The sequence below is a fragment of the Clinocottus analis genome, unplaced genomic scaffold (assembly GCF_023055335.1).
Source record: "Clinocottus analis isolate CAN_PGR_092001 unplaced genomic scaffold, fCliAna1.0.p SCAF_6, whole genome shotgun sequence".
In the NCBI taxonomy this organism is placed as follows: domain Eukaryota; kingdom Metazoa; phylum Chordata; class Actinopteri; order Perciformes; family Cottidae; genus Clinocottus; species Clinocottus analis.
The window spans coordinates 5216076-5237462 of NW_027176218.1; the positions used below are offsets into that span (position 1 = coordinate 5216076).

Here is a 21387-nt window from a genome sequence, read left to right on the forward strand (position 1 = left end):
TTTGTAATGTAGAGAAAACACATTTACGTGGTTAAGAAAAAAAGGTATTTATTCAGGATTGCATGTCTCCATAGATTTTTAGAAAACCAGGACAAATAGGTGCTAAAGCCTTCTGGGTAGTGGACTCTGTCTTTTTATAAATGGCTGAATTGACAAAGAGAAAATGCAGTCTTAGCTATCGTAATGACATTTATATAGTACCCAGCTTTTTCCTGACTGTGCATTTATTAACTTGCAAAGCAAAAATATATCACGCCTCTGCAGCACAGCTGCAATAAGTGTAATGAGCTGCAGCCGGACACAATAAGAGGATTTGGTTTCTTGACTGATGGTAGAGTTTGAGAAACTCTTCTCGCCAACTGAGCCAAAGCGAAAGAAATGTCAGACTTTTGATTGATGCACTGAGCGCGTTTGTTTGCGTCGCTGTAGTTTTATTAATGATGTGATTGAAGCATTTCAACCAGCATTAAAGGAAGGACGGTACAAGGCTATTATTGGAGGGACAACAGTTTCTGTAGCAGAAGCATCAGAAGACCTGCCAATGCGCATTTACATCCACGCAAAAGAAAGAAAATGAACCGTTGTGGCCTAAAGAAAAAGTTTGACATGGAGCGAAATCCCTGTTTTTTGCTTTCCAGATAGAGTTTGGACGAGAAGAGTGTCGAATGGAATCAATCTTCCTCCTAACTTTATACTAGAAAGCAAATCATTGCATTCCCCACTGTCAACCTTCTGATGAGTAGTGTCGCAAGCAATCAAACCTAATCAAAACTAATTACTTCAACAGTCGAGCAGGCAGTCCTCAATCTAATTGCATCCTTGTTTGATTCTATCAAGAGCTCTGATGTCGATTAGAAAAAAAGCAAGCAGACAAGCCAACGCACTAGTCGACATAATGCAACTTTCACGATCAACGTCAAGTCAGTGGGTTTGACCCCGTTCATATTACACAGTACAAAAACGTGTCACATTAACACACACGCACACACACCAAATGGCCTCCACTGTCCATGAGATTAGTGGTGCAGCTCAAATGGTCTGAAATGGAATAAAACTGCACTGAGATCCAGAGGAAAGGTAGACTTTCACGGCTCAGTCGCTTCCCCGTTTAGGTTTTCTGTGCAATGAGCCAGTTGCTTTCCAATAAGTATACAATACCTCACTGTTTGCCTTCATGCAATACTGTAACATTTCAGTGATCTAAAAAAAAAAAAAAGAAGTGTTTTACTTTGACAGGTGCTTAGTGTCGAGGATTTAATCTTCTGCAAAGGGACAGAGAGAGTGAGAGAACTCCATTATTTAATCATGCACCGCATCGGCCTAGCATAGCATATTGACTCTGAAAGCTCTTAATGTTGCCAACTCGGATTAAACATCATATAGACACTCGGAACAGTTCATATTTACACGGCTTTCAGGAAACGTAGCACAGCGTTCTAGTTTTACTCGAGCATACTTGGGCTGCTCACGGAGGACCTGGCATACAGATCACGTGACTGGTTTTGCGGTTATTGGTGAAGAACGAAAACACGTGACATCAGCTAAGTTTAGTGGGAATGTTAAAGAGAGTCGAGATGCTTCGTCTGTGTAACCTGATCGTGGGAAGAGTGCAGCAAGAACCAAGACGTTTCGTCGAAGGCCGATGGCGTCCACTGCTTCAGGACACACACGGTAACAACAATAAGCAACACAACAGTCACTACTCTGAGAGGAACCCGCGTGAGTTTCACCTGTTTCGAGTCCTTCATTGTGTTGGAAGTCTAAGATCCTTCAAAATGTCTCAATTACTGCCCTCTTTTTAAACAGATATTAAACAAGGGAGTTGCAATACATTTTTGTACACAAACAGGAAAATAGTAGTTGCATAAGAGCCTTACTTACAAGTTAACCTGTAAAACAAAGTCAAAGAATAAACTCGCCAAACTATGTAAACCTAAAAATGAAAAGGATTCACCCACCTTCTGTTAGACGGCTGGGAAATATTAGAAGACAATGAATCCCAATTCGTACCTGTATATCGTATCCCTTTTGATAGAAGTACCACCCACAGTTGGCTGCACACAACTCCAAATCCCCATTCAACAGTCGGACCATAGAGAAGCAATGAAGTCTAATGAAGCACCCCGTCGGTGTGATTTTTTTTCTGCTTTCAAAAAAAATGGAAATTTAGTAACACAGGATAAGTGGACGTAAACTACACTCTCTAATACGGGTGTTACAGGAGCAGAGTTCGGGCTGGAGAGTCCTGATGCCCCCTTCAGCCAGAGGAAGCCTCCCCTCCTGGGCTAGAGGCGGACCGGGGCCCTGGTCTTTGTCGTTTTGTGGGTCCTAACTGTGGCTAGGCTTCAGACTCCAGGTCTTCTTCTTCTCCATTAGTCGTGTCGCCCGTCTCCGGCTCCAGCAGCAGGAACTTGCCATCATTAGTGAGAGGCATGTTCTTCATCAGCTGGGCCAGGGCCTCTGGGTCCTTTTTAAAAAAAAAAAAAAGATAAATTGTTGTGACAATACTTTTTCAAACTACCGACCTCACCTTTACATCATTAGGGCTACGGGAGGGAAAATGCTGACCGACTCTGGTGTTGTTTTTTTTTCCTATTTATCTTCATTAATTAAGATTCTCTTTTACTGTTATTCAGCCACTGAAAATAAGTGTGATTCAGTGTTTTAAAACTATAAAACCAAAAAGAAATAATGTAATAAAACTGTTGATTACAAACATGTGCTTACAAAAGATTAGAGACAAAGAAGATTTAAATGACAATAATGTGGGTGATGTAAAATAAACTAAATGCAAAATAAAGTAAATGTTTTTGGGTGAGAAGTTTAGTTTGACATTTTCTTTTAAAGTTATCTACAAGAGTTGAGGTAAGTCTTATGACTTTAAATAGGCACTTTATGTTCACAAAGATACATGTCGGGTTCAGAGGAACTCCCTTCCCAGCAAGAACACCTCATTTGTTTAATTTTATTATACTTAGAAATCAACATCTTAATAAAAAAAACAGTCATCGGTTTTGAATATAAATGCAAGAACTGTTTTCTGTGTTAATGATAGTGAACATACCTTCTTGGCTTCTGTAATGTCCTTCGCCAAGTTTATGGTGTAACATATCTGTGAATAAAGATGAAGAAAAAGGTTAATATATAGGGTATAAGCAGAGAAGCTCAATGTAATACTTTCTTAAACCGCAATACACTTTAACTTACATGTACTATGTATAGATTGTAAAATAGCACAACTAAACAATCTTAGTTTATTCTGTCATCCAAGGAGTTATTACAAACTATTACTTTATATTAATTATTAATGTTACCGTCTTTACATGTATCTTAAGGCACAATTAACACACAACTGTTTTTTTTAGAAAAGATTTTAAAAAGTGTATTTTTTTATGAAATAATATACTTTTTTAAAGTATATCAGGCCATTTTATAAAAGCAAATGCAAATTATACTATGACTTTGATGGCATGACAAACTGTCACATCATTCATGACATTGTTATGGTATACTATAATATGACTCTTTGTGTTTTTTAATATTTTATTTAATGTTTTCAGACATACTAGTAGTATGATGTAAGAAATACTGTACTAATCAACATTTTTTTCCCCCACCAAATTCATGGCATATTATACTTTAACATTTTGTATACTATGAGTTTCTGATGTATTTTTCATGGCAAACTGCATTATGACATTTGTTACATACGACACTATTACTTTTTAAGTGACTTTTATGGCAGACTATATATATATGATTCTCTATATGGCATATAATTCTATGACATTTTTAGATACATATATTTTCTTAATAAAATTTTTACTTTTTTCTGATATTTATGCATGAATTAACATGTTTAAAAATTGTTTTAATGTTTCTGTATCAACCTTTTCGCCCTCTGTGTTGCTCTCAAAAACGAAGGCGCTAAACGAAGGCTCTCCCTCTTCTTCTCCGTCACTCCAGTCTCTGCCCTCAACCACGAAGCCCATCAGCCTCCCGTTCTCTTGGTGGGCCGCGAACTGACACACTTCCCCAAGCTGGAACTGAGAAATGATGGAGGGGAAAGTGAGAGAGTAAAGATTGTTTTAAAAAGTGGTCTGAGTTGGATAACAGAAGAGGCGACGATACCGCTTCATAAAAAAGAGAAAAGGAAGGTCCAATCTTTTGTCGTACTCACACTTATTCTTGTAACTTGAGTCTGAGGGTCAATCAACCTATTGTGAAGACATAATACAGAGTTATACAATATGAAAACACGGCGGCGATAAGGCCCTGACCTTGGATTTGTCTGCTTCTTGTTTGTCTCTGACTGCCACTTGAACAATGCTGAGGAAAAGTGAAACTTCATACAACTGTGAAAATCAATCACGGGTTATTTTACAACAAGTCAATAACACAACAGTTTTGTTCACTAACCCAAGTGGTGTGCGAACATTTGTCGCAGATATTTATGTTTGATTCATGCTTTGATTTCATACGGACAAAACCACCTGGAAGATTATGAGATTTTTACAGGATAATGTTTCCCCACAGAGTGCGGGGACCAAAAATTGCTGAGTAAACACAAACTGCACTATGACTATACCATCATATTTTGCCCCCATACCTTTGGGAGATGACTATCAAAAGGAGAATAATTCACACCTGTAAAACCGTAACAAGTCCGCAGACTGTTAATTTACTGACATTCACCAAACACCAGTATTCCTGGGAGAAAACTGTATTTGAAGCATAAATTTGGGCCGTTCCTGTCTACAGCATATTGCTGGTAAATGTCTGAATTCATCATTTATATATGCTAGGGTCCACAATCAGCTGTATTTCTCTATCCTCAGAGGGGGTATTCATGTAACTGTTCATACATATGTGATGAATTCTACCTGAGGCTACTGCTGGTGACCATGAGGTGGGACTCGGTGGTCCTGAAGATGTTGTGGATGGCTCGGGCAGCCAGCACCTGCCTCATGGCCTCGTAGATCACCTCCTGATTGTTGCCGCAACGCACTGCCATTGAGCCTTGGAAGCGCACGGCAAATACTTGCTGCAGGAGAGAGTCTGCGGAAACATGCAAACACACAAACACGGATATGTCAGCGGCAGGAAGAGTAAAGTCAACAGCACTTACGTAGAAAAGTAAACGCCTGGTACACAAACAAGAAGTTGAAGCAGAACTCAAACAGTGCCTCACATAGAAGAGAGAGAGGCAACCACTGAGTTGCATTTAGAGGGAGGAAGGAAAACGGTTACCGTCACTTTCTGTTGAACAGTCGTCGTCCGTTTCTCCAAACGGATTTGTGCGTCTGCCAGGAAGGGAAAACAATTAAACTGCTGCATTGTGCCATTATGAAGCATTCGGCTTCCTGGAAATAATAAAATAACCAATATGAGGCCAACTTTCAGGAAATGCACATCATCGCCCCACCAGCACTAGTTGGTTCTGTCTGTCGCTCACAAAACCTGCACGCACACGCACACATACACACACGCACACACTGCTCCAGTTGTCCCCTCACCTCCCCCCGGCCCTGTTCTGGTCCTGAAACTCGGAGGCCGGCAGCATGATGTCAAACTGGATGGGCGTCCCGGGGGCTATCAGGTCTTCTGGTTCCGGAGCGGCCCCCGTCTTCTGGGAGCCACCACCGGCAGCATGGACCCCTCCTGGCTTCGCTCTTCAGGAGAGAGACAGACAGAATGCAAGTCAAGCTCAAAACATCCACTACTCAACTTAACATGTTTTAAAGTCTCTTACATACATTACTCACATGTGCATCAAAAAATGAATTGTTTCTTAAGATCATAACGTAATTGGTCGAGGGATAAAATCTATATTACCGGAAAGGAATTGTGTAAAACAATCTTCGTCGTGACTATATGAATATATGTTAAGTTATGTATGCTGTGAACTAGTTAGCCGGACATGCTAACATGTGCATCACGCATACATGAAAGTGGAAAAACACAATGTTCAAACTTTACTATTCCCTACAACATTTTTCTTTTGTGCTTTTGGAAAGACTGAAAGAAGGAAAAATTGCTCTAAGCCACATGCGCAGCACTTCAACCTGCCAAGTAATTTAGATTTAGAAGGAACTGGGCCATTCCTGTTCAAAGAAGCTTTTAGTGAAAAGTCAAGTGACCACTTATTGCAAACTGTTAGATTTAGCGGACAATATACATAATGCTCGTGTCTTTTCAGTTCAGCGATGATAATCCTCAGCAATCAAAGCTCGCAATTATATTTCTCCTTCTGTCCTGAAGCAACCAGTTATCACTTTAAATTGAGAATCGCTTTGTGCAGCAAGAACAAATGCGTACAGAGGAAGATTTCATGTTTACGATGTACTATAGCTACACAAACCAAACCCCTATAATTTTACAAGACTGACAGTAAAGGGCCAAAACCAAAACGATAGTAAAAGCATGGAACATACAAATCAAAAATGACTTCATGGCTTCATGCTCTGTTTTCAATATGACAAGACATGCCACTATGAAAGCATTTAATTATCAAAGTCAGAAGGGGATGCAGTATGATGACGAGCAGCATGCCTGACCTGTCGGGGTCGGGCGAGCCCTCTGGTCTCTTCTCAAAGCTGGTGATGGGCGTGACGGCCTGGATGGCGGTCTGGTTTAGTCGGATGGCCACAGCCTAACGACAACAAACAGAAACATTGCTGCATCTCTGTATCAGCAGTTGAGTCATTTAATCTTAGAATCTCATTACATTTCAGCCACACCGTAACGGCCATACTGTGACTTTTTATGCTATATTTCTGATGTCTTTTGATGATTTATATTGCTTTCAATTTCAAAACAAGAAATTTCATATGCGATATATTTGTCTTATATGGAAAATGTTCAAAACAGTAGTTGAGAACATTTTTCAAGTGGAAAACTTTCAAACCAACTAAAATAAAGATAAATAAAATACACTGTGTTTGAGATCAGTGTATATTTTCTGCTTGGTGCACTATACTTATTTCCAGCTTTTGTGTGAGTTCTGTTTCACACGATGAAAAGTTACCACAAAACATACAAAATACACAGTAGTTTCAATAGTGTGAACAGATAAACAAATACTTCCGAAATCCAGAGATGACAAGCATATGATTTGCTGTCGTGCAACACTACACTTGGCAGTGGTAACAGAACACGATGACTCATATGCAACATCTTTAACAATAAATAAGTGATTATAATGTAGGGTAAATATATAAGTGTCTAATTTCAAGAATCATTTCAAAGTTTGTTTCTCAAGAATAAACATTTTCAGAGAGCAAAGCCTCCTGCAAACATGACAGATTCTGGGATTGAAAAGCTTTCAAGGCTCAAAAGCTGTGAGACGCTTTCATTTGTATCATTGTTTGTTATTTTAATTAAATGTATTTAATCTGAAATGGTGAAACAACAAACAGATGTCTCCATGCCTCAAATCACAACAACTTGGGTGGTAGTTTACCTCCCAAGACTAAATATCAAATGTTTAAAATATTTACTTTAGTAGCGGTTTCTTTTTTTCCATTTGCACTGTGTGTGTGTGTGACTATGAAATTGCGTTGGCGTGTGCGTTACCTCCGGGTTGTCAGTCAGGTAGATCTGTCTGGAGATGTTGTTCACAGTACAAATCCACTGAAACAAGAAACACAGATCCACATTAGGATTCCTCGAGCTCAGACGTGAGCCACCTGGGATCATTTGACTGATACCAGCTGACAGGCCAGTCAGATGAATATCACACAAATACAACAGCGCCTCCATTGCTAGATTGAATGTTTGAACCAGCAGATGTCTTTGGGATAAAGATGTAAAACAATAAGGAAGATCAAACACAGCACTTACTTCTTCATATTCCCTTTTGCTCTCAGCTTGTAGAATCATTGACCTGGAGGCATAGATGGCAATGGAGAGGATTAAATCAAATGCACCCAGTATTTCATGTGTGTGTGTAATTCTCATTGTTGGATATGTCGACAAGTGCACGTACGTTTTGCCTGAGGGGGAGGTTATTTGGAAACAATAGCGTCTGTCTTCACACTCCACAGCCATGACAGAGCTGTTGTCCAGGTCCAGCACCATGCCGCCTGCCACCGCCCCGCGCGGCTGACACATGAGGTTCCCTCCCTGGGTGAAGAAGTACAGCCGGTCCCAGGCTGTGGTCACGAGCCCTGTTTTACTGGACAAGGGGGCAGAACAAGTGAGTAAAAAGGTCAGCGCTTCACAATAATAATTCGAAAAACCTAATTATGGCATAATGGAAAGTGTAATTGGTGAAGAGGGCTGCATAGGTTGTAAGGATGTGAAGGATTTTAGGCTGGATGTGATGGAGATTTCTTTCTCACATCCGAGTTCAAAATGAAGACATGCAAGAAGTGTCTTCCATGCCCTTCTCCCAGTGTTCTGTGCGGACACGAGGGATGCACAATCACAAACATACTTTGGCTTTTGTAGCGCATGTGGCTCAAGAATTTAAAAAGAAATGACGTAATCTGTCAAATCTGACATGCTAATGTATTAAATAAATTTTAGAAAAGGTCTTTTAGAAACTAAAGCTTATGGCTGCTTAGTCTGAGGACAAAACACGATGCCCAAAAGGCATCGACTGGACTGTTGTACTTGATAAAGGAATAGAAAGGCGTTGAGGGACAGCTATGAACTCTTTCGTCCTGAACTTTGAATAAACAAGTGACCAGTGCTCTGTGCAGAGCGAGGAGGGGCTTCAGTGCTCTGTAGACTAAGTCTAGGATATCGTGTACAGCGGGCCTTACATGGAGGCTGGCTGAGCTCTCTTTTACTCCCCAGAAGTTTGTGAGCACGTCTATGCATATCCAAAATAGACTACAACATAGTTTAACTCTGTCTCTCTCACTCACTTCCAAAACAAAGCGACATACGTGTGACTCATTTAAATTGCTCACCAGAAAGCCTTCCGCCGGGACAATCGGTTTGAAAAATATTCAGAGATGAATTTCCTTTGATTAATATCAAAATGAATGTCTCCTGCTGCCGTGGGTGACTGAGACCCTTAATATTAAGAAAGCAGTCGAAATAGCAAATGTTCTCTGGACTCACCATCTGACAAGCGTTTGAGGCTGCTGGCGGTGTGTGTCATTACACAGAATGGCATTTTGTGGAAACCTTTTCTCTGGTGTCACAGACATTTGTCAGAGACTTTGGATTTATATGAGTAAGAGACAGAGTTTGACAGCTTTGACATTTCACTAAATCACATTGTGGGCTACGCTGCAGTTCTACCCCTGAAGCCATTAAGGAAGTTTCCTCTCTCATATATCCACTCTGCTACAAGCTGACAGCGCACACTGTCAACATGTTACCTGCCCCACCTCGTCTGCTGTGACACACTGATTGTTTACTGTGTTCATGCGTATTTTGAGCAACTTTTGCAAGAGGAGCCAAAATAGTTTCTTGTTTCTATTGTGTTTGGTTATTGAGAGATTTAGGATGTACCACAATCCACTGGACACAAATTGCACCAGAGTTAATTACATAAATTATGTATTCATCACATATGTAAAATGGGGACAGAGTCAAAGAATGTGTCCCCCCCTAAGACATCCCTTAATATGTAGACTAGCAAGGAAAGCTACGTGAACAGGAAGCGTCCTTCTATATACGATAGGGTCATAATGAGTGCAATTAATCTTACTTCCTAATGTTGAGGTACCCAGCCTTCTGGATGAGTGTGCGATTGACAGGCTCAGTGTCCTTATCTGGCATATAGACCGTGTCCTCCACAGACAGAAACTCCCTCTGCGAGCCACGCATGGCCTCTGCTTCTGTGTCAAGCTGGGCCTGGATACTACACAGGAAGAAAACAACTTTTAATACAGACAAATTCATCAAACCCTTTTCTTGCATTAAGATATGATATGGATACTAAATATCCTTTTTAATGAATTACTATTCTGTAAAATCCAAGTATGTCGAAGTGTCTTTTGCAGAATATCATAGTATAACTATTATAAGATACACAGCGAACAACATAATTTTATATTGTTAACACCAGAGCTATAGTTCAGCATATCTACAGATATGAAAAAACAAATGTTATTGAGACAGTCTTTACTTTTGAGTCATGTTGGACACAGAGGAAAGGAAGTTGTCCATCTTCTTTGACACCAGCTCAATGCCTTTCTTGAAGAAGCTGATCTAAGAAGTAAGAGGTAACCATGAGCAATCCAGCTTCATTTTTACAGCTATACTTTTTTTTGCACCCAAACAACTCCCATTTGTAAACTAATCAATTTCCAATGAGAAAAACTGCTTCTCATTTTTGAATACTGAATTTGAATACCGACATGGTAATGTGGTCTGACCTACTTTGCAACGACTGCTAAGTACCTGTGCCTTTGTGTAGCCAAGCATGGGTTCTAGCATAGCTACTCTCTTGCGATACTGCAGGGCGTTGAGGGCGCAGTAGTACTGCAGTGAGGCCTGGTGCTGCTTCCTCCTGGTGTACGCCACCTCCTTCACCAAGTCTGACTTCAGCTGTTTAGGCGAGAGAGGGTTAAACATGCTAGTTAAACTATACAGTGTATGTATGTGTATATATCCAGGATGAACTCACTATCAAGCTCTGCACACACACACTCAGACATATGCAAATCATTGTCCTACTCTCACCCACATTTAAATAAGCAACTCAGTCACATTACCTTGAACGTCTACATGCCGACACATTTAAATCAAAGCAAAAAATAAATGAAAGAATATTTGCTTTGCAGCCTTTATATGTGTTAGTGTCACAGTCTTACTAAAACTATGGGGCTTAGTAGTTCATTCCATCTATTTATAATGCCAATTAAACAAATCCACTGCATTACCAGAGTAGTACTTCACTGTAAGTCTTTTTTGCAGCGTTTTGGTGTTGAATTCAGGAAAGCAATGAAAGTGGTTCACACTCACTCTACCTTCTCATTCTCCTTCTTCTTGGGCAATCGGCTGTATTTGACCATCGCTGCCTCGTGCTCTGCAGGAGAGGACAGAAAGAACATGAGGATCGGATGGGAACTGCAAAATGATGGTTTTCTAAAATCAATTTGGATTTCTACTTACCATCAGTGGCGATGCCAAATATTTCCTTCAGTGTGCTTATCTCTGAAACATTCAATGTATATGAAGTTGTTAGAATATCTCGGAGTAGATCAATTTAAAGTGAATCTTTTACATTTTAGAAATTGTTTATGAATGTCACAGGTAGCTTCGTTTGTGAAAAACTATTTTCTTTAATATAGTGAATGCTATTCAGTGACTTTAAGTGGGGAAAAAAATGGTCAGGCAAGCGATTCTTACAGTTTGACATAATGCGCTATTTCCCATTTCTCACACGGTTTAATGCAGGTGATAATCCGACTAGGCACTCCTCAACTTGTTTTGGCACAGTTTAATTTGCAGTTTGTATGCGCCGTTCATTTGGGGTGTTAGGCGGAGCGTCTAGCAAGCACAATTGTACAGCATTGTCCTGCTGCTTTCATGTTTGGTAATCCTCCGAGTACAACGCTTGACATGCTGACAGCCTTAACCACGCACCATCCCCTCAGAAAAACACACACCTCTCTGACAAGCTAAAACTTAACGGTTTGCCGTTTATTTTACATGGAGAACGATTCATTAAAATCATATTATTATTACAAGCAAATTGGTTTATAACGGTATACCGCGGCGTGCGTTTAACCTCGTGTTTTCTTCAAAAGGCTTTAATATGTGTGCCGTCGGCGATAATCCACATCGTTTATTGCGAGCAAGTTCTTTCTTCTTGAAAATGAATACAGACTTCTTGCAAACCACGAGCAAATGACAACGAACAGTACCTGACAAATAGCCAATTAAGTTGCTGCGACAATGGCTTTGGGCAATGTGTATAGTAGTTTACCACATCTGGGAGGATTTGACAGAGTAGCAGCTGATAAGTAAAGTGATAAATACACTTGACGCATCATTTCCTGTCAAAATGCTTTTGCTTAACTTAAATCTGACATTTGGACATAATGCTCGTTGCGCACTTAACATCAGAAGGAAGAATGGGAAAAGTGAGAGAACCCGACACTCGGCAAGTCTGACGTCATCTTACTCGGCAGCACTAAAACCACACCTAAATGGTCTTTTGTCAGAAGAGAGGGCATTGCTTGTTGCATCCAACTGTTGAGAGAACAGATTACAAATCTGTAATGGTCTCACAATAATATAATGTGTTGTAATGGGGTGCAGTGGCCGAGGGTTAAGGCGCCGACATGGATTTTAATCCATTGGGCACCGATCACAAACCACATTGCCCCCGGTTTGAACAATTCCCTCTCTCATTATTTGTTGTTTTTCAACCGTTACCTTGGTATTAAAAGGCATAAAATACCTTGAACCAATAAGTTTTGCAATAAGTTTTGTATATGTGTATGTGTGCGTGTGTTCGGCCCTACCTGTAAGGTCTTTCTCTCTGAACTGAATCATAGGGAAAACCATGCTGTCAGCCATCTGGTTGGCTAGCTCAGAGTGGAGCGAGTTCAGCTGGATGACAAATTAAAAAAAAGATTATACAAAAATATCAATCACTGCACAAAAGATGTACCTTTGCCAAACATCTTGAGGGATTTCAATTTATTTTAATATTTTCCAATAAAATGTGCTGCCAGTTATTGTTCCTGCAGCAAGCTGGAACATCATATTTAGAGAGAAATGGTTGCATAACTGCAGAAAAGTCTCTGCTGCATCGTAAAAAGTCCAAATTGTGAAACAGTACATTGCTTGAAGAGAATAATAAAAACATTTTGTTGACCGATATTGAAAACAGGATATTGCACACACCAGGAAGACCAGCTTGAATTCAACATACTGATCGAGAAAGCTACTCTCCGGCGTCTAACAAGATGATGTTTATCTGAACCATTGAGCAAGTGCTAAGGTTCACAGGATTAGGTACAGCATTAGGGCCTAATTCTCATTGTGAAATGAGATCTCTGTTGTAAATCACAAGATAAAGGTCAAGCACACAATCACCCTGTGTCCTCTGAGCATACGTGTGTGTGTCCTAAATCCTGATGAGTGCTGAGTAGGCAGGCTTGTGGACTCCCATGTCTGACAGTGGGAGGCCCATCTGTTTGGTCTGTACACCTCAGCCTACACACCGCTCCTTCATCCACCCACCCACCGACCGCTGCCTCCTTCCAGCTATCCATTCAGTATGATAGTCATCATAACCACCGCACCGCTCCCCTCCAAGCATCTGTATACAATCAGTTGTGGTTTTACAGCGAGGTTAATGGTTTAGGTCTTTTCATTGAGGTTATTTTCACCAGCATGCAAGTGGAGCACAGGTGCAACACAATAAAGTTACGATAAAGAACTCGAAGACCTGACCATGAAGTAGCTCCTCATCCCTCTCTTCTGCTGCGAGTGTACGCGCACGCACATAAATATACACATATAAAACCACAAAACTGCAACTCACCTCCCCTACAGTTTTTGCAAAGTTCTGCAGGGTGACGATTACTTCTTCATCACCTTTTCCGAGGGCAAAATTCTAGAAAGAAGAAGAAGGGAGTGCGAACAAGTGAAGCTGATGAAAACTGGTTATCGCTGAATAGATCAAGTCTATGATAGGTGCCAAAAAGTTCAGACAAAATAGCCTGCTCAGCCAGCCATTATATCCAGCACGTTCCTTTCATGGAACAAGGCCAAAGATGCTAATAAGCCCCATGCTAAGATGCTGACTTTTAAGTCTTGTTTAATTAAAAGGAGCTAAAAGTGCATCCATTACTGGTCATTGCATTTTCTTACCGACCAACATCCAGAAAGCTAACTGATGCACTTTTTTTTTTTTGTTGCATGATTTAATAGACCTGTTCTGTTGACTTCAGCAACTATTCTACTTTGTAGCTCTTGTTGGCTGCATAAAACATCAATGATAGATTGCCAACAGAGAAGCACTTCTACTTCAATGTTATTTCACGCACAGAGATTTCATTAAGACACACATGCAAATTTAAGAGGCCTAGCAGCCACATGCCAACTCACACACAACCTAGAAATAAATGAAAATGATAGAACAAAGCATTCTCTTTTTTTGTATGCAGCTCATTATCAGAGTTACTTGAATAATTCAACCGCACTAGCTATGAGTATGACAATAGGAAGGCTGTAAAACACTTGACAGATCTTTGCTTTGAAAAATTGGTGATAATTGAAGGCGACCGACAAGTATATCATTTATTTTTGTCGACAACTCCCTTCTATTATCTGGATGACGGTGGCTGGTCAATCAGAGGACAATGTTTTAGAGAGACTGCAGTAGGAAAATCAAGCTGACACAATAAAAGTGAAGGGGACGGGTCCTAAAATCCTGGCGCCCATACTTACTTTCTTCTCATAATCCAGAAGTTGCTGTGAGAGCTGCTCCGTGGCCAATCCCATCTCACTCTGTAGGAGTCAGATAAAAGGTAAAAAGCAAAGTGAACAGAAAGGATTACTCAGGATTTGTCTGTCGCTTCTACATTTTTCACTCTCTCGCTTCCGTCCCGGAAGGAATAAAAAGAAAAATAAATGGACAACAGGTGAATCAAGGTTTAAATTAAATTCATTTGAAAAGCACAAGGTCATATTATTGCCAACTCTACCGATGAACTTCCATTGGTTCAGAAAAGGTCTGAAGTCATGTTGCAGGGGTTGTGTATGTTTTCAGGAGGAAAATTAAGCACACATTGAGACTGCAACATTGAAACATGCTGCTCAATTTGGCATCATCTTGTCCAGAGGACAAAGAACAGGAAGGTCAAAACAATCTACACCCTGACAGGAGAAGAAGAGTCGCACACCACTTACCGAAACAATAAGTCCATTTGCAAAACTGAAGGTTCTCATTCTTCAGTTTGCAATTGTGAGGTTAAAAAAATATATCGTATCTTAGTTTGGGATTTGTCTATTCAAAAGGATCATCATCTCGTAAGCGCAAACCAACAATCTACTGTCATTCAATAACGCAGATGTCTAATCCCAAATCATTTTCAACCAGGCAGATAAAGTTATGACTCTTCTTCGGACGTAAAACCAGAATTGCGGCCTAGCGGTTAAAAGCCAACCAGTCATGTTGCGTTTTACATCCACGTCTGCTCAAAATGTCATCACTTTCAGAATTTCATGCTCTCAGACATTTGTAAGGGAATTGGCATAAAGAGCATAGTGATTCTCAAGGCCAGAAGAAAATAGTTTTGTGAGGTCACCATGACCTCGAACAATCAAATTCCAATCAGTTCAACCATGAGTACAGGTGGGCGTTTGTGACAAACTTGAAGAATATTGCTCAAGGTAGTTTGCTGTTCAACAGAGCCTTGCACAACAAAGGGAACAGAGTCTGCGTCCATGTGCACCCATTTGTGTTTTGTCTTGTACCTGGGCTCCATACACACGCTGCATCGACTGCAGCAGCTGGTTGGTGTAGTCTGTGAGCGTCCCAGAGTCTTCCTCAAACACGCTGAGCAGGGAGCGAGTCTGTGGAAGAACACATTCATACTCTCTTTTGATAAACATGACAGCGGAACAAACATTTGAGACAATAGTTTAAGTAACTTATAAAGGATAAGTAGCTGCAGACAAAACCGATGGGCCTCATTCTGTGTGCAAAAATATTGTTACGTTTATGTGAAGCTTACATGAGGCTTCAGCAGTCTGGTTCAGACATTCTATGAATAACAAAAAAAGATTAATCTATTAACTGAGTAATCAGGAACATAATCATCAAATTAATACAACATTTAAATAGTATTATGTTGCATCACAAACTTTAAGTCATACTGAGGTGTGTATTAGTATTGGGGCAACAGCTCATTATGCAAATAAATATAAATCACATACAATGTTTGTGATTAATACTTCAGGGCAATTCAGGTGTAGACTGGCATTTTCTAATTGTGCCAAATGTTCCTTTTTGCTTGCTATTTGGACGTGGTGGGAATAACCACAAACATAGGTTTCAAAAACACACAATTTGAGCTTTGGTAGGAACCTGTAACTTATAAAAGAGACGTTTAAGAAGATTGCTGGAATTGGAAAGATGCCATAAGCCAACAAGTGAATGAAATGAGTGTTGCTGCAGTATGCCGAGGCATGTGGAAGTGCAGTTTGCAATAGAAACTACAAAATGCAGCATGATTTTACTGCATGCTGGTTATGCAAACTGAAAAAAAATCCTGTCTGGGTGTAGTTTCTGTTCCATAAACAGGTGCAGCACGGCAGGGAAGATATACCAAAGAGGAACACGCCCATCGGCCAGAGTGCGTTTGCAGTTTCACACCTTAAATAAATGATCTGTCCAGCTTGGCTGTGTTTACGTTTGACTCCAGCCCCTATTTCATGTTAGGAGAAACAGCATTTTGTTGCAAAAATAAACAACAACCCATAAAAACTGTAATAACCCTCTAGCATGGGTTGCACTTAATAAGCAGAAGTATCAAAGAGTCTGCCCTGTCTGGGAAAAAGGGAGTGATGCAACAAAAAGCAGAGGATAAGGGTTACATCCAAATGTAGCTTGCATAAGATGAGCATAATAAAAAATACTGTCCTACATTTCCCATCACCCCTCACTCATGGATATCACTGATATCCATGAACGAGGCCTAGTGCTCTGTGAGCAACTTCCATAACTTAACTACACCCCCGACCTATAAGCATCAAACACCATATGGTACTCTGACAGCTACCACTGTTGCAAGCTATTGACTCATTCTAGTGCCGTCCGATAATGGAAACCCCGCCCACATTATGTGACTCAGGCCCAGTGCAGCTCGAGGACAGGGTCCAGCCCCAAAAAAATCTAACTTGACATTGGAAAAAAAAATTAAAACATTGCAGAATAAGCGATTCTGGTTGTGCTGCGGTCGTGCCAGCTTTCACGGCGATGCGGGTCTAAATGTGCACCACATATCAGAGAGTTTAGCCCCGTGACGGGCGGTAGCTTTGTCAACAAAACACAAGACGCACACGAACGCCCAATATTTGTAATTAGCAGTACAAACGATACTGTAATTATAGCGGGAAGGCGCATCCGCGCTGCGGTATTACAGCCCCTTCAAAAATGTGCCAATTGGTGGGCTGTCACCGAGCAGTGGACGCAGCCCTCAACGGGAACAAGATGCTGTTTGGGCTAGTGAGCTAACTTCCGTGCTCGTAACGTCACATTGTGTGATAGTTGCGCCTTCAAACGTGATAAAAACCCACACAGGCCTACCTGAGGACTGTCCTGCAAAGCTTCCTCCAGGAGCAGTTTGTGGTGTACAGCCGGCATCTTGTTAGCGGTGGAAGAGAAGGAATGGGAGCTTGAATTGTTTCGAGCGTAGACTCGGTTTCCCAGAGTCCTTTGCGCGGGGTGAGAGGAACACGTGGGAGTTGGAGGCGGGCCCAAACTGATCTCATTTCACGCAGCTGATGAGAGCAGACTTAAAAACACTGGCCACTTTCATGCCAAACTCCATATTTGTATGTTTTTATATTTAATTTGATTATTTTATGAAAATATGATGGATATTTTTTATGTTTCAATTTGCAGTTGACTGTTATAAAATAATACTAATAGTACTAATAATAGTAGGCTACATCTGACGTGTTTACCATTTCCGTATCAACAGTGCCCCCATGTGGACATATGTGGAACTACAAAGTTTAATTAAAGAAATACAAATACAAAAAAATATTGACTGATTGCACAACAACAAACCAGAACAATACTCTTTCAACACCAAAACATACTAAATTCTTGGCTGGCCAAAAGCAGTGTTTAGATCCTTTATTAAAATCTAAAGGCAAGGACTGACATGAATTCTTCTGAAATAATGGAAACAGTATTAAAGTTCTACTTTCAGCTGTTTCTTGCAGACTTTTTTTTTTTTTTATTGTTTCTGCTTAAGAAACGTTTTTAATCAGGCAATAAAGCTGAAAAATCCTAAAAACATCAACTTAAACCAGGCTGTTCAAATGTCATAACAGTTCTCAACACTGACTGACTCAACACAAAGCAATAACATTTTATTATATGTAAGCTTTTTACCAAAATTAATATATATGGATGAAATGCCTGAATACCAACATTCAATTCAAGTACTTATTTTTTCAGTAGCTTTAAATGATAATAGTTGCATTTATTTTGTTATTAACTTGGTTACATATAACTGAAATGTGGATTACAAGTATAAAGTGGCATGAATTGGGGATTATCAAAATAAGTGAAATTAAGTGAGTGTCTGCAAACGAGTTGATAAAATCTACAATATTTGCGAAATGAGATTTTATTTCTGATAATGAAGCCGTCTTTTAAGCAATGAAACCAGTTTAGATGCATTTAATACAAGTTTTGATTGATCCACATTTTACTTCACAAAATGTTATGAAACAAAAATTACTTAGCACATATTATTATGATCATAAAATTGTATTTTGCAGCCTTTCTAGACAAAAACATTTGGGCTGTGACTTTTTATTTTCATGATTGATTATCTGAACAATCAGTTGATTCTCTTTTAATTTTCCCAGAGCAGTTTCAGTCCAAAAACAAATACATTGTGAGGCATATAACCATCTCTAAACCTCAGGGCCCTTCGGCGCTAAAGACAATAATCTGGGAATTATCTTCGGCAAAATAAATGGATTTGCAGTATGATACCACATGCTTTTTAAAATCACATCTATTTGTGTCCTGATCTCCATCCAGCTCTCGGCTTGTTTTATCTCAGTCTCAGTTGGCTAACCATAAACAGAGCATCTACTGTACTGACTCCTTTTATTTGGACTCGGGGACCATCATAGCACATCATTTTACTTAACTGATTTTGACTTCATCTAGATATTGAATGACGTCAATAAGTAAAGACTCTGTTAATATGTATGTACTGGAAATTAGTTATTTTCATAAATAAAATTAAAACTGTGAACAGCAAATAACAAATTTATGAAACTGGAGTCAAACAAGGATTAGAAGACGTTTTTTCCACTCGTTTTTGTCCAAAACTCTTGCCCATTAACATAATAGTTAAGATTTACACATTCATTTTAACACAGAACAGCCCTGCTGCTGCTTTCAGCCCTTTGTTGGGTAAAAGCTGCTCTAAAGCTTTTACACCATCTCATTGTCCATTAAAGATTGATACATCATTGGTTTGGGGACTGCACTGAAAATGGGAATAGAGAAGAAGCAAAAAAATAAAATAAAATCTCCAACCTTACGCAACCTTTAATCTAATATGGAGTTTTAAAACTGTAAAATGAACTGTACTATGGTAACTTCACCTGTTTCCAAGGCAATCTGATCTATTTTGAGAACAGCAGTAATAAATTGAGGGCCGCAGTGGCACTGTCACCTCACAGCAAGAAGGGGCCTGGGTTCGATTCCCCGATCCCGGGAGTTCAATCCCCTTCCGTGTGAAGTTTGCAGGTTCTCTGTCTGGTTATCTGTCTCCATATGTGCGCTACCTGTCTGCACTGTCTATCATATCATCCACCACACTGCACTGCAGCCTAACCGCTTCTTTTGCACTCTGGACAGATGCAAACTACATTTCGTGCGCTCCCGTACCCCCAAATAGAAAAAGCGATTTGTTTAATGCAATGGAAGTAATACCTTGATGTTAGGGAGGTATAACGCAGCTATCTCAGGATAATGTCACTGAAAGGAATCCTCGAAAGCAGATGAAACACTAGTTTGTAACGGTGAAATTGTCTCAGTTATTTTTACATTTACATACTTTACATACTCAATAATAGTCCAATTGATTTGATAAGATGTGTCATGTCATTTTGTGTTGTGTTGTCTTGATGATGCAGGCAGGCCTTGACAAGCAGTGTGTGCTCATCAGGCCGCCTGAGCAGGAACACATTCTCTCCTCCCCAGTGGACTTGTGTGGTTTAATTGGGTAAGTTGTGGTTTTAAATTAGATAAGGCAATTCAGTCCTGACTTTGTTTGCTGGCTGGGCTAAGTCTGGCCTGTAAAAAGAGATGCTGAGCATCAGTGGAATTAACCTGGAGTTTTACAAATCAAGTGATTCAGCTGACCAAGGAAAAACACACACACATAGTAGAGAATAATTGTTAAAGTGCAAAAGCTTATAAGTGGCACTCTAAGTTATATAAGTACATGACAATACAAGTTAATTATTGTACACCTAGAAGCTCTTTTGTGACCAAAATGTATTGATGTTTAACGCGAGTGCGCTATTATTTTACAAAGCTAATGTGCTCTCAGATAATGTGATCATGTTTATGTTCATCAGGTATAATGGTTACTATGTTCCCCATCTTCATTTAGCAAGCTCGTACAGATGGTGACGGTGCCTTTTAGTCAGAAACCAAAGTAAAGTCAAATGCCGAATTTGACCAGACGATAGCTCCAGAAGAAATATTAAGGGATCAACAAAGTTATTGGAATTCGTCCTGAGGGGGGACTTGAATATGTGTTTCAAATTTCATAATAACACATCCAATATAGAGGATTTAATTTACGAGTAAACAGCGTCTTGTGAGAGCTTACTGTGGAAGCCATAATTACCTTGTCTGTGTCTATAGCACAAAAACAAAAACAAAAAGAACGCAGGAGAGAGAGGTTCAGATGTTTCTTTGGAGGCTTTGTCAGAGCCGGGAGCACGTATCTTTAAAAAAAGTTCTCAGAATCTGGACTCTCAGCGACACAGACATCTTTACATCATAAAATAACACCACTGGGTGAATGTTAAACTTATTTACTCTGGCGGAAGCGGCTAATCATGCAATTGATCCCGTCGTCTCAGCTCCACTCATATGACTGCACTGGTCTTGGCACACAATGGCGTGACTGAAGAAGGAGGGGGGAAAGATTTAATTGGCATTTATTTGGGTCCCGCAAGCTGACCTAAGCGTGACCCTCATGGTCTGTTATCTTAACTTCGCTCTGAGCGATTGTCAAGCGCTCCAACGTGAATGCAGGTCCTCTGTTCGGCGCACAAAGACATTCTGAGAATTTTACAGGATGTCACACAGAGGCTGATATGTTGATGACACCTAAATGTATTTTATCCCCACCCCCCCCCCCTCACACACACACACACACACACACACACACCTGCATATAAACAGCGAAAGCTCCCTATTGGTTGATTCTCACCCCATCCTCCGCCCACTTTCCCCCGGTTTCCCGGGCAACCATTTCAGGGTGGAGGAAAAGAGCAAATCATGTGAGGGCAAAGCATCTTTCTCCCTCTCTTCTTCTTCTTCCTCTCTCTCTCTCTCTCTCTCTCTCTCTCTCTCTCTCTCTCTCTCTCTCTCTCTCTCTCTCTCTCTCTCTCTCTCATAGTGTATGCGTGTGTGTGTGTGTGTGTGTGTGTGTGTGTGTGTGTGTGTGTGAGTGACTGTGTGTGTGA

General features: G+C 40.2%; 1 protein-coding gene across 1 annotated transcript; it reads right to left on the bottom strand.

Annotated features, from left to right (window-relative positions):
- Positions 1-31: 31 nt before the first annotated feature.
- Positions 32-17348, bottom strand: appl2 (adaptor protein, phosphotyrosine interaction, PH domain and leucine zipper containing 2). Its single transcript, XM_068602428.1, has 21 exons — positions 17234-17348; positions 15400-15498; positions 14371-14430; positions 13463-13534; positions 12435-12522; positions 11077-11118; positions 10932-10990; positions 10363-10509; positions 10088-10170; positions 9668-9820; positions 7988-8176; positions 7843-7885; positions 7576-7632; positions 6558-6652; positions 5517-5672; positions 5251-5303; positions 4884-5058; positions 4181-4217; positions 3891-4046; positions 3065-3112; positions 32-2467 (listed from the first exon to the last, which is right to left on the bottom strand). Exons 1-21 carry the CDS (start codon positions 17288-17290, stop codon positions 2339-2341), a joined length of 1998 nt encoding a protein of 665 aa, XP_068458529.1. The 5' UTR covers positions 17291-17348; the 3' UTR covers positions 32-2338.
- Between the last annotated feature and the right edge of the window lie 4039 nt (positions 17349-21387).

What these genes read in the sequence shown, in the direction of transcription:
- appl2 (XM_068602428.1), bottom strand. Translation starts at nt 17,290, where the DNA reads ATGCCGGCTGTACACCACAAACTGCTCCTGGAGGAAGCTTTGCAGGAC. An exon ending in CAGAGAGAAAGACCTTACAG is followed by an intron (nt 11,119 to 12,434) that starts GTAGGGCCGAAC and finishes TGAATGTTTCAG; the next exon opens with AGATAAGCACACTGAAGGAA. An exon ending in ACCTCCCCCTCAGGCAAAAC is followed by an intron (nt 7,886 to 7,987) that starts GTACGTGCACTT and finishes CTATGCCTCCAG; the next exon opens with GTCAATGATTCTACAAGCTG.